Source organism: Apteryx rowi, unplaced genomic scaffold (assembly GCF_003343035.1).
Source record: "Apteryx rowi isolate R43461 unplaced genomic scaffold, aptRow1 scaffold_120, whole genome shotgun sequence".
In the NCBI taxonomy this organism is placed as follows: domain Eukaryota; kingdom Metazoa; phylum Chordata; class Aves; order Apterygiformes; family Apterygidae; genus Apteryx; species Apteryx rowi.
This window is the reverse complement of record NW_020447420.1, coordinates 1,151,952-1,165,650: the sequence shown is the minus strand read 5'-3', so window position 1 is coordinate 1,165,650 and position 13,699 is coordinate 1,151,952. Positions and strand designations below refer to the sequence as shown.

The following is a 13,699-nucleotide window of genomic DNA, read 5'->3' as shown; positions in this document are numbered from 1 at the left end:
TTCTGTCTACAAAAAACAAACAAACAACCCATATATACTATAAGTATAAATTCTAGTGATACACAACATTCAAATAAACTTCCTTATTTTAGAATTTAAGAAGACTTACGTCCGTTCCTCACTGTAGTTAAGTTTTGAATTCTGTCCATAGCAAATGCAGATTCTCAAGATTTTGAACCTTGTAATTTGAATGCAAAATTCATGACTTTGATCTTATGCTGGTGGAGGTTCAAAATGCAAAACACGTTTACCCACTGGACTTGTTTTTTCAATAGATTACCTGTAATAGGTATTAAGAAAGTACTTGGTGTTATCTTCACTAATTATTGGGACCTCATCTATTTTATGTTGCTATTTTGATCTCATTCCAGATTATAATAAATGCTTGTAATAGCTCTGAAGCAAGCGTGTGTGAAAATAGGTACGATTTCAGTAGGCAGTTCTTACGTCAACACCTTAAAGTGTATGTTAATGCAGCATTTGCTTTGACAGAACATCAATGTCTGTATTAGGTCATTTATATTTCGATTCTTTTTTGCCACGGGTAACGTGAAACAGTCTCTTTTTTAACACAAATGTGTGTTTTGATGAAATTCTGATTTAGCTCATCAAAATAAGCAGATCTTCAAGGCTGTGACTTAGCTTTGTTAACGTTCAGGAACCTACTCCATGTCTGAAGACATTTGCAACCCCTTTAATTTATGAGATGTAACAGACCTTGTGTCTTTGCAGTATAACTGGTGTAATATAAAATGGTATCACCACTGCCATGTTTGGCATTTGAATTGCTTTGAGACCATACTGAATGCGTTCTGTTGCCTGCATGTCTATATGTTCCCTTAGCTTTAATGAGTATGATGCAAGTGCATCAAGTACCAACTGAAAATGGTAACTTTATTTACCTAGAACTTTAAGCACACATCAGGCTGCACATCGAAAAATTCTGTCAAACACGTAGGGCCCTGTATTAGAAAATTAGCAGGAGACACAGAACATGGCTCTGTAAAGACAGGCTTTGGGTGAATATTCAGACTAGAATGTCTCATAACACAGGGTGATTTTTAAGTTATTTTGGAATGGACGTAATGAGGATGCAAAGCTTTCTTACTGTCTGTTGGTGGAAATCCAAATAGAATCAAAGAAGAATACACTTGCGAAGGACCTAAAAATCATGCCGGGCATTTCTGTAATCTGAGCAGGATCAGCTGTATCTGTACATTCACAACCTGTTTGTCTAGCTGATTCCTAAAAAGACTTGCAACAATGAAAGCCGCAAAACCTCCCTGAGCACTTTCTTTGTTTGGGTCGAAGCCCTTGCAGTGTGTAAACTCTGTTGCCAGTGCTACCTTTGACCAGCTTTCCTAAAGGTTACTTAAATGCTCTTGAAGTTAAAAACTAGTTCTACAGTGATGTTCCAGTTCTTCACAACAATCCGGAGACTCATAAAAGTTTCTTTAATAGTATTGCAGAATTTCAAAAATTTATAGCGACAAGCATTGCTGGATTACCTTTTTGTTAGCCATCCATTTAGCAAATTTACAGTTTACATTAATATTAATGCATCATTATTACCTGTTTTATATAATAAATATCTTAAGTCGTGACAGTGTGCATATAGATCACCTGGACTAGCACTCTCAATAAAGCACAGTTGCAACCAAAGGTTTGTGAATTAATTGAGAAAATTGCAAATCAGGTAGTCAGTGAAATAATTCATTGTCACATCCAATCAATAAACTTTGTAAATCAACTCATTTAATTCAAAAAATGATCTATATAGATCAAGCGACCAATTAAACAATTAGCATACACTTTGCAATTAATTAATTTAAGCATCAATCATGCAATTAAAACTCCAAATTTAAACTGCAGAGTTTAGAAACATACTGCCATGTGAACATTCAGGCTATACTTCATGGCTCTGGAAAATGTCTGAATGATGGCAGATTTACAATAACAAAGGATACTTATTTGCAACTGAATAATTTAAATATTAACATTTGAAATAGATTTTAATATTAGGAAAGTATGATTAATATTATGTTTTGTATGGATGGATAGAGTTATTTCCCTATAGGTCTTAGTATGTGGAAAGAGGCTTAGATTTTGTTTTGCATCTTCTCCATGCAGCATCTGTTTAAAACCTCCTGTGTTATTTAGTTCTGCTTGTTAGTATATGCTAATTTTTAACAATTGGTACTGTACTGAACACTGTTTTTTTTTACTTTCCTTGTAGCTTCTCCCTTAGTTTTTGTTTATTACACTGTTTAGATATCTGAGATAGTTCTCTACTTTGCAAGTATACATTCAGTAAACTTTTTCACTGTTGCTTGATGTATAAGAGGAATATATAGACACTGTTTGTCCTTAATTCTAAAATTTAATGGTCATATAAATACATTTCCACAAATGGGGAAATAGTATCACCTGCTTTATGAAGTCATGAAACTTTTGTAGACTTTGATGTATTTTAATCACTGATCTGTCATTATTTTGCTTACAGTTCAGTTAATGCTGAAGTAAGACTTGAATCTTTATATAAATGTGTCATCAGTGGCTTTTAAGTGTATTATTTCTGTAACAAGTGTGTCTGCTTGCTTATTTTCTGTAACATTTAGCAGTTGACATTGATCTGCAGAACAGCGTTTGTTGTCTAGTTTCCCTCCTGAATAAATTTGCTTTTTGTCTGTTGCAGTGACAACGTCAATGCCTACTGTCTCCATATTGCTGAGGATGATGGTGAGGTTGACACAGATTTTCCACCCTTGGATTCCAATGAGCCCATTCACAAGTTTGGCTTCAGCACTCTGGCCTTGGTTGAAAAGTACTCGTCTCCCGGCCTGGCAGCAAAACAGTCGCTCTTTGTTCGAATGTGAGTATGGATGCGAACTTTGCAAATTATCTTAACATCTGGGCGTCCGTGCCACCTCCACATCTTTTTTTTTTTTTTCCCCCCTCTACTTTTCTTCATTTGAATTTCATAAAATTCAGGGGGCACGTGTATTTATGATTCTTTGCAGATGATCCTGCAGTATAGAGTCTTTCATGAGGCAGGTAAGAAAATAAATGCTGCTGAAAGTACCTCAGATGAGAGACTCTGAATCTAAAACTACAGAGGGAGGAAAAAAAAAGTTGTTGATTAATTTGGAAAAAAATAAATTATCGCACTCCTGCTAATAAGTATTTGAGCTCATAATCTTCATTTTGATCCAAACACGATGCTTATTTATGAAAAATATTTTGAATAACAAATGAAATAACATATGTAATAGGTGTGAGAGAGTTAAAGTTTCCAAAACATTGATGCTGGATGAAGATAGTTTACCCAGAGACCTTTGCAGTACATACCAAGAACTGATACTGCTAGTCATTTTTTGACTTTTTTGGGAAAATGTGTTAAATTTTAGCAGAAGAAATATACATATATGGTGTTTGGGCATCCAAGAGATGAGACACATGAATCTTCTTTTTAAGCTTGATAGGCAAAGTAGTGAATTTATATTTAAAGACCAACTGAAAACATTTCTAATTGGTAGGCTAAATAACAAATAATTTTAAATGCAATAGTTATAGAGTTTTTTAATAATACTGCTCTGACTGAGGAGGGAAGTGATGAGTAAATAAAGGTAATAGTTAGAATATGACTAGAGAGGCCACTGTACAGTCCAGAAAGAATCAAAGAGGGAGCCTCCCACCCAGTACTTAATCTTGAAACTGTCCTGTTTGTAGTTCAAGAGGAATTTGATATGTAGTTCTTAATAAATTAGTATCGGTAGATATATACTGTGCTTGACCGCCATTATTTTTCCTTACTTGTGAGAGAAGTGTCTTTTAAACCACAAAAAGCCTTAATTACTAATACACCGTATTAGTAACATAAGTCACTTCTTACTTGGGAAAAATATTTAATGTTTGAATTTCTTCAAAATGAAAATGCTAATTTAGCTTTCCTGATTGTTTTTGCAATTTTAATAGAGTATTTTAGAACATAAAGGATTATTTACATTTCAGAATCATACAGCTGCTTCCAGTTCTGAATAATCAGACATAAAAAATGGTTCCTGACCTATTTAATTCATTTTTATATTCATTATTGTGGACTTTGTATCTTAGAAACGGGTCTAAAGTGTCGTACTGAAAGAGATTATTGGAAATCCCACATGTATTTCCCAAAGGCTCATTCATTCCTTTCCATTGCATTAGCTCATTGGAAAATAAAGTATTCTCTCAACAATATTTAAAAATAAGTTATTTAAGGTAACCATATTCAGCTTTGCTGAACTGGATGCTGTCATGTGGCAGCTTGCTTATACAAAGAGGGAATGAAGCCGTCTTTCAAGTCGTGTTACAAGGTCCTTTTTTGTGTTGTGCAGGTTGCAATCCCACAGTTGGGCCAGGCAGCTGACTGCTTTTCTTCCTATGGGATTGCAGAGTATTTAGTTTCGACTATCTGACTGAGGAATGCTGCATGTTTTATCTGAAAGATGGAATCTCTCTCTCACCTGCATGCATTCTCTAGAGTCAATGCTCTTCCCATGAATTTGATTTGTAATTGATTTTTCAGACAAAAATATCCTTTAAATCCTTTAAATAATATCTTGATTTTTCTTTTTTTTTGTAAAGTACTGTAACAAAATGTGAACAGTTGCTTGTATATTTTAACAAGTCTTTTTTCAGCTCCCTTCTTAATATTTACGAATGTTTTTTTAGCAGGCCTAAGGGTGACTGCACAAAATGTGCTCACAATGTCTTCTCTTTTGTGCACAGATATATCAGCTACCTTTCCACTTTCAGCCCTGATGCTGCTGTTACAAAAAATACCGTGACAAATTATTAGATGCTTATTAGGCAGTTCCAGAGAAGTGTATAGGAGGGGTTGTCAGCAGTTACAAGAGGAGTAGCTAGCCATATACAAAATAAGAATAGTGTTGGCAAAGTGGTGCAGAATTCACAAAGATTCGAAAAGCCAGAGCTTATCAGGAGAGGGAGAACAATTTTTCTGTAATGTGAGGATAGCTTTTTTTTTAACAATAGTAGACTGAAGCATGTCAGTAAGATGCAACTCTAGGAGTTGGTGATATCCTCTTAGAAAAAGTAACTCTTTCATGGCCTTTTAAAATATCTCAGGAGAGGTGAAAGACAAATTTTGAGTCACATTTTTCAGGCTTTCACTGTGTTCATCCATTGAAAAAGAGGGAGCAAAGGAATTAAATTTGACAGGTTTCTTTTAATACAAATATGATCACATATTCCTTATTAGTAGGTGAAGGCAGATTATCTTTTGCTTTAAAATAATTTGTGGTCATGTGAGTTCAGTGTTTTGTATCCTAACCGGGCAGGCCCTGCCGATTAGAAATAGGACAACCGCATCCTAAGTAGTGCTTTTCTGAGAGAGTTTGTTCTTTGTATCCACATGTTAGTATGAAATTGTTTTTACTTCCTATGTAAATGGTTATTAATAAATATTTACATTTAAATTGGATTTTTAATGTGGTTCCTAGAATAGAAAATTGTTTGGTCATCACTCGATCAAAAGATGGTTACTACTGTGAGTTTAAATGTATATGCGGTCTCATTTTTATAGGAATTTGTTTTAAATTCTACATCTTCCTTTTCTGTCATCCTACTAGTGCATGTAATTGTGTTTTTATGTCTTGCATCTCTTTTTTTTTCTCCTCATGCTAAAGTATTTCAGCTGCTGCTTTGTCAGGCTTGTGACTTGTAGTGTTTATTAATATTGTATCACTGTTGAAAGAAGTTGATGCTTCTGAGAAGCTTCATGATGAAGCATGATGTTTTATTTCAGATCTCACCCGTCCTGTATTTTGGATATATTCTCAGATGTTGTGCAGTTCGCTGAGCTGACAGTTATGGAACCTCGCCGGGGACCCTATTTCAGCAGGACATATTTGAGCAAAAACAGTTTGCAGAACTTTATACGCTTAAACTCCTGCCAAGGCAAACTCTTACCCACTTGAGTTAGTTATAAATACCCAGTGGTAGTGGTTGGAAGTAGCCTACAGTGCATTTTATATTCTGAGCTGAATGTAAGTGTCTTTGTGGTTATACAGAGTAGTAAATAATTGAGTTTGATTAGGGAGAGGGACCTCATTATCCCCCCACCTGTGCCCAGCTGGTAGGGGAGGGTCGAAATGAAGCCATTAGCTGTCTCTCTTACTGGCATCTCAAAGAGCTCAAATACATCTGTGTCTTATTTTCTTTTCTGGCACAATCAGTCGAGCAAGCTAAGCAGGCATGACCGAATTTGGCAAGTTCCAAGGACTCTGGCAAAGTTACACAAGGAGAAGACGGAGGGCAGTCATTCTGGCTTCTAACTGCCCATTAGTCTAGCGAGTTATGTTTTTGGAAAATGTCTGTTGTGGAAAGGAGTACTTTGTCCAATGTCAAACGCTGCATTCTCAAACAATCCTCTTTGATGTCGAATATGATTTGTCAGAAGGAGTCAAACAAAGCACTGCATTCATGTAAATGCAGACTTTGTGAGATGGTGAAGTAATACCTGGAAGACTTGAACGAAAGTTGCTTAAAATAAATCTGTACTATCATTTAGGATTTTTTTTTCTTGGAAATTTTATCACAACTTGACATGCTGTATCAAATGGTGTTTCTAGGAGTTGTAACTCAGCTGCCAGTTGGCATATAGATGAAGTTTGGCAGTGCAGTTCCTCTGCTCAGTAGCACCTTTTCCTGTTTTGATATTATGTTTAAATTGCTTTGACTATTATGTATGTTTTTTTCAAAGTAGCACCACTATTATACCTGGTAGATTAAGGTTTGAAACATTTTTAAAATATCAAGCTTTCATAGTACATTTACAAATTCAAAGCTTTGAAATGTGTATTTATTCAGGCTAAAGAAGTGCTCCCCGATAGGCCTGTTACCAGTTTTTAGATAGGTGTAGGTAATCTATAAAATATATTTTAGAATATTCATAAAATGCAAATTTAAGAAAATTAACATAGGTGCCTAAATTGAGAAGGTAGGCTCCTGGGAAGCAGGGAAAGGTAGGATTCCAGGAAGTGAGTCGGAGCAGAAAGGTAACTTGTTAGATTTCTAATGTTAGATTATGGTAGTGTCAAAATATAGACAACTAAGCCAAAGAGCACAAGAAGTTATCTAAGGCTAACTTTAGATACAAAAAAGCAATTTTATTTAGACTCATAATTAAAAATGTGGCTGGCATAGTCATTCTGATTCATAGCATTACGCATTTTATCTAAAAAAAAAAAAAAAAAAAAAAAATTACCCGTCTGAAGTTAAATACATTGTGCAAACTGGGATTTTTAGTCTTAACTCTGACTCTGTGCTGATCAAGTGGAAATCATTATTAGTCACTCCCAGGCACTTTCAACCATGCCAGCCATTTTCTGCAGAGAGCTTTAAGTGCTATAAATTCCACTTCATTTAAAAAAAAAAAAAAAAAAAAAAAGTTGTTCCAGGTTGGAAAGACAGCTTTTGGAAAAGTTTATTTCTCATTCAGAACAGAAGCCTTTCGTCTTCTAAGTGTCATTTTTTTACGTAAACTGAGCCCATGGAGAAGATGCTGCAGAAATTCCCGGCCACCTCTGACCCCCTCTCCCCCCAGAACCGCGTCCGCGGCTGCGGAGCTCTGCGGCTCTTGCCTTTGCTGGTTGTTTTCTTTTTCCTCCTCTGAACCTTGCCACCCTGGCTCCAGCACTAAGGCTGTAAAAGAAGATGGAAAGCCAAGTTACCTCAGAATGATCACTATCATTAACATTCACGGGTGGTTCACTTATCATTCCTGACTGCACAGACATGGCAGCCGTTATGAAACGTCCACAGGTGTAGCACGATGATACATATTACATTGTGCCACAATGGATTTATGTATTCTGTAACAAAAGAAAAGTGTAATGAAAAAATACAGAAGGTAATCCTTTATTCCTCCGCTGCACAATTTATCAGTAATGCCTGTGGATGATAAGTGCCAGGGATTTCCTTTGCTTGATTTAACCTTGTCACCCAGGTATGTTTTTGTAAAATGACAGAAAATACAAGCTAAGGAATTTCTTTGGCTTCCAATTTGTAAGCAGCAGTTCTAATTGATAAAATAGCATGTGTTTGTCCCACTTTCTAGTGTGCTGACTTAAAATAAAAGTATCACGTATTAGCAGAGTATGCTAAACCATACGTAATTTATAATCGTAATTAAGGGTATGCTGGAATAAGGTTGAGCAAGGGAAGTTCATGCACCCTATCCATACAGAGCGTAGCTGAGAAGCTGGCAAGGTAAGCTGGGACGTGTGTTTCTTCCAGAAGAGCCTCACTGTGCTGTTTGCCTATAAAGGAGGATAGCTGTGGATTGATGGCATTTCAGATGAGCCTGTGCTGAAGGGGAGCTCCAAGATGCTTTCGCTGTTGACTGGTGCTCCGGCGTGCCAGGGATAGTGCTCTACTTCTCCCTTTCTCTGCGGCGCAGGAAATGTGGCCTGACACACTGGCCCCATCCCAAGATGACGGAAGAATCTTTTTGGTCTGGGCTTCGGTCCACTTTCAGCTCAGATTTGTGGGTTTGCTGAGTGCTAAAATGTCGTTCCTGAGGTTCAGTGGTGCATTGTTGGAGGAAAACAATGCTGCGTGCTTGTTAAGCTGGAGCAGAGCAAGGGAAGAATAGTGCATGTGAACTCTGATTGGCATTTCAAACGCTTTTGGCTTTGTTCCAGAGCAAATATCCCAAAGTTTACAAATGTGGGGTGCGCTTTACATTTCATTGCTCTTGCCAAAGTCTCACTTACTGGAGAGCACACTAAATATAGTAAAACACAGAGGTTTTTCTTATTTTGCTTTGATCAGTAAAATAAACTTTCAGAGATTGTTCTGGGATGAGATCCAGCTTCTGAGGCAAAGAATGGCTGTGGTTCAGCCATGATTTAGTAACAGAGTGTCAGTAAAATTAGTTTGACAGTTCTCAGGCCAGCTGCTCAATAGACAGAATTGACCAAGTTAGAGTGGACTGAAACACTAGTAGGATCAACAACAGCATGTGCTTTTTAACAGCTGAAGTGTCAAGAATTGAAAGGCAGTTTTCCATTTTTGGGAGGTTACAGAGATGTCTCAGTATTAGCAAACCCAAATTAGGGCATCGGCGTTGAGTTGCCGTCGGTTGTTTCGCCCTCGGCAGGAAGCGTGGCTCCCCATAGCAGAGGTTGCAGGCCCTGCTTTGTGAGAAAACCCACTTGGAAGAAATCTTACGTTTGAGGGGGAAAAAAAGAAAAATGGTGGCTCTAGTCTATTTGGACATAGATTTTTTTTTTTTGAAGGCTTTATCTCCTTTCTTGGTTTTCCTTCAGTATTTTAAACTATTTTCATATATTTTGGTTGCAGTTCTCTTTAAAATATCCTTCTGTATTGCAGAATATTTTATGAATTACTTGAAGACACTGGATGCCTTTTGAAAAGTAAAGTTTTCACTTATCTCTGTTCTGTGTTGTTTCAGTGCTTTGAAAGCATTGCTTTTTTCTGTAGTGATTCATTGACAAACATCATAAATAACTAAAAGGGGAAAAAGTAGTTTCCTTTTTATAATTATAGTATAATGTAATGTTTTCTTAAAAAAAAAAAAAAAATCCCCAAAATTTATCTCAGCCGGTCAGTCAAGACAAGAACTATAATGAATTTGGGAGGCTACCTAAATGACACAAAGCGAGGTGAATCAGAGAGAATGAAATGCTCCACATTACTTAGCGCATTGCAGGGTTCTGTAGCAGGTTAAGGAAGAGACTTGCTCACCGGTAAAGGGACTCGAGGAAAGTCTCTGCTTATTGTATGACATTGGTCAAAGCCCCCAAATCTTGAGGCGGTTCTAAGGGTAGAAATCTTACAGTTATAGAAATTGATACTCCCTCCTGTGGAACAGTGTACTCGGTTCTGATCATTCCCTATTAAAAAACATATGGCAAAAATAGAGGGTGGGGAAGTAGATGCATGAAAAGTTTGGGAATATTTGGTTTGGAGATGAGTAAGGCAGATTTAATAAATGGTCTAGAGGACATAAATTTGGGGCTTTTAGGTAGCTTCATTTTGCCAGGAACAAAGGGAAGTGAGAAAGAAATCCAGTGCGACTAACCCGCAATTCAGGAGAAGGCAATGTGGTTTTATACCATGCAGCTTGTGGAACGCTCTCTCGGGGGTGCAGAGCCCCCGTGGGGAGCCAGGGGACATTCTGGAAACAAATCTTTGTTACTTGTAGTGCTGTTACGGCAGCTATTTCTAGTTTTATGTGATGCACAAACGATACAACCACATGCCAAGGGAACAAGCTTTGATGGGGGAAGAAGCCTCCCCTTGCTTAGGTTATTCCATGATTACCCACTGCCCATTTCTTGACCCTTTCTCTTCAGACTGTTTTACCCGCTGTGGGTGGTATGATGTTGCGCTGAATAACTTGGGGTAAGGAAGGTAGTTCTGTGCTTTCACGGTTAGGTAGAAGGGGACAACATGTGCTTGCCGTCCGGATGTCTGTAGGAAGAGCGTGTGTGACCTCCAGAAGCGCCGTACCCGTCCGACGGCCGGCGTGCACGCAGGCATGCAGTTACCTGTGCGCTGCCCGCGATGCGGCTCATGGCCAGGATTAGGTATTAATGTGTGTGAGGGCTTAAGGTGTCATTTATTCTTCTAGGCTGTTTCACAACATGGGCGAGGGATGCCACATCTGAACTGATCCGAACTCATACTCTTCCCAGAGTTTGTGTCTGACAGTGACATTTAATGTGGTTCTGTTTTTAATGATGTAATTGTGTTGCTTGGATTGCTTTTGAGTGCCAGTTGCTTTTAAAATATTCCAGCTGTGATATTCATATAGAACTGTACTCCCTGATTAAAATTCTCAATTGCCAGATAAAAGCTCCTCCTCCTGTCTAAATAGCTTTGTGCAATAGTTTGTTCGGTGCAGTGCAAAGCCTTCCCCGTGGGTGCCTAGCAGCTCTAAAATTTCCGTGGGAACTGTCTGCAGTGACATCTACTGACATGAGCAGAGATTGACTGCAAGGTCTAAGGGGCAAAATTTACCGATATATTAATTCAGTATCTCTTTTATTATATTGTCACCTTCTCTGCTTTCCCAGTGATGCCACTTCCAATATCTGGCTGTCCGTATCTTCCATAACTATCTCCTGCTGTTTTCAGTGCTTGCTCCAAGCACGGAATTCTTCCATAGGCAGCAGCCAGGACAACTTTCATAACAATTCCTGTAAGGTCCTATGCTATGATGTTCACAAAAATATGTCCAAAAAAGCATGGTATTTATATTTAAAATAATGCTGTACATTAATGTTGCTGAAAAGCTGTTGTTGCTCTGGCTTTTGTTCTTCCATTTCTCCTTAATGATTTGTTAGATGCGTCATTGGGACGTGTATGAAAAGGACATTGCAAACTGTTTCTTTTTGTATGTGCTCTGAAACACTTAGCGATATTTAATAAGGAGTATTTGAGGAGTTCTGTGTGTACATTTGCTCATTTTTCTTTTTTAATGACAAACACAAACTGGTCAAAAATTAAGATGAGTTAGGAAAATTCTTTCACACCTTGAATCTCAATCCATTTTCTTCTTTTTGCTTTTTGTTTCTGCCTTTTCAAGGGAGTTTTTTCAGTTTCTCTTCCTAACTTAATTTACAACACAACTTTGTTCATTACTATGTCTTAAAAGTACTTTGCTTGTAACTCTAATGAGGATAGTAGTAAGCTGCCTGATGATGACTGTTTCAAAACATGCATGTGCATCTGTCTTGCAGAAATGCTGCTCATGGATTCTCACTTATTCAGGTGGACAGTATGAAGGTCACCATGAAGGATATCTTACAAAAGGCCTTAAAGAGAAGGAAAGGATCACAAAGAGGCTCAGGTGGGTTATTTATTTTATTTTGTAGAAGACAGAGTGTTTTTCCATGAGCATATTTTACATCTCTTTTTAACTGTTGGGAAGGATGCTCAATTTTTTTTCAGTGGGTATTGTGATTTTCAACACCACTTGGAAGCAGTTCTGTGCACAGGTTACATTCTAGATACTAGCAAAAAGCAGACAGTGAAGGAGCTGCATAACATTTGCTGTGAAGCAATATATTAATTACTGCAAATATTTATTTATGATGACAAAGCCATTTACATCCAAGTCCAGTTAGTGGTAGTTTGAGATGAAGGGTGGAAGCACAGAAAGACCAGTCTTTGATACAATTTCTATGCTTTTAATTTTTGTAAGGCAATGGTGCTTAATATGATTTTAAATAATTTAAAGGATTAGTTCTTACTTGTAGAGAAAAAATATTTACTTCCTGCATTATTGTTAAAATACTACTATTATAGTAAAGACAACATTTGAAAAAAAGAAAATGTACAGTACTTCCGTTATATATTAGAGCAATGCTTTTCCAGGCTATAAATGTACATTCACATACATATTATATATTTTTTTTAAAAAGTACAAGGCTGAGATATCTTTTCAGCAACAAGAAATAATTATTGTGAGAAATTGCACTGAGTCTTGTCAGGCAACAAAAGAACTTTAATATAAACCTATCTATACACTAGGTAAAGATAAGCATCTTGTCTTTGTAAATGAATGAAACCTCCTTATATCCCCTTAGTTTTAACTATGTGAAAAGAAAATAAACCCTGTTCTGTTTAGAAAAAGTAGTTCAGTGCAGTTTTTAAACGAGTGTATAATCTGTCATGGATTTAATTAGCTATCTTCAGATGAAAGCTGAAGTTTTAATAAAAGTTAGAAGAGATAACACAGTGAAGGACACGGATGAGCTGTCTCAAGGCCATATTCCAAGGGAACGATAAGAGCTGTAAAAAATGGCAGAGGAGAGCAATTGAATGAAGCAATGAAAATCTGATTCTCGTAAAAAAAAAAAAAAAAAAAAAAAAGAGAGAGAGAGAGAGAGAGGAAAAAAAAAAGAGGGAGAGAGAGGGAGATGCTGGTAGGGGTGGTTGTAGATGAGACCCGCTAGCGCCTGCAAGCAATTTGGCTGCTTGCCAGGAGTCATTGTTCACCCTCGGCTGTGGCGGCTCGGTCCAGATGTGCCAACTGCACGTTGCGGCTTTTGCCAGCTGACTGCGCCGTTTGATAACCAGCTCTCTGGATGCCCATCACTGGCCGCAGAGATAGAATTAAATGATGATGATCTTCCCACAAGTTGGGAGAGGAAACAATGCATATAAATCTTGATTTCATCTCAGCGTGAGAAGTCTTTATCCATCATCACTCATAATGAACAAGTCGTTAGCTGCGATGAATGGTGTTCTGTTTTTTTCAAACACCTCTTTTGTTCACTTTTTGGGTGACTTTTATTTATTTCCTGGGGTCAGATTTCTCTTCCCTGAAGGGAGATGGCTAAAGGATTCACTTAGCTCAATCTTTAAACTACTTTCCTCCTTCGTGTAACAGATGTTACTCTTTGTCCTTTTGAAATTTATTTTTGCTTTAATTTTGTTACTTTTATTCAGTGGTTTAGAAAAGGAACGGAACTGTCGCTTATTCCTTCAGCTAATACATTAATTTCTGCTGCCTTGGCACTCCTGCTCAGAAATCTCTGTAATAGCAGTTTTTCCGGAGGTATATAAGCATATATGTATTTTTCTGAATTTTTAGATTATATAAGAAATCATTTACATTTACTTTACATAAATTATCCATGTGACATCTCTCTTTGAAATATGA

General features: G+C 37.2%; 1 protein-coding gene across 7 annotated transcripts in view; it reads left to right on the top strand.

Annotated features, from left to right (window-relative positions):
* MAPKAP1 (mitogen-activated protein kinase associated protein 1) overlaps positions 1 to 13,699 on the top strand; it is a 115,066-nt gene that overhangs the window by 53,720 nt on the left and 47,647 nt on the right. For all 7 annotated transcript variants that reach the window (XR_003257641.1, XM_026090592.1, XM_026090582.1 and 4 more), the window contains 2 exons: positions 2,696 to 2,872; positions 11,772 to 11,881. Coding sequence is in view for 6 of the 7 variants with exons in the window: in XM_026090592.1 (XP_025946377.1) it covers positions 2,696 to 2,872; positions 11,772 to 11,881 (287 nt within the window). In the remaining variant the exon portion in view is untranslated. The remainder of the gene's footprint in view (positions 1 to 2,695; positions 2,873 to 11,771; positions 11,882 to 13,699) is intronic.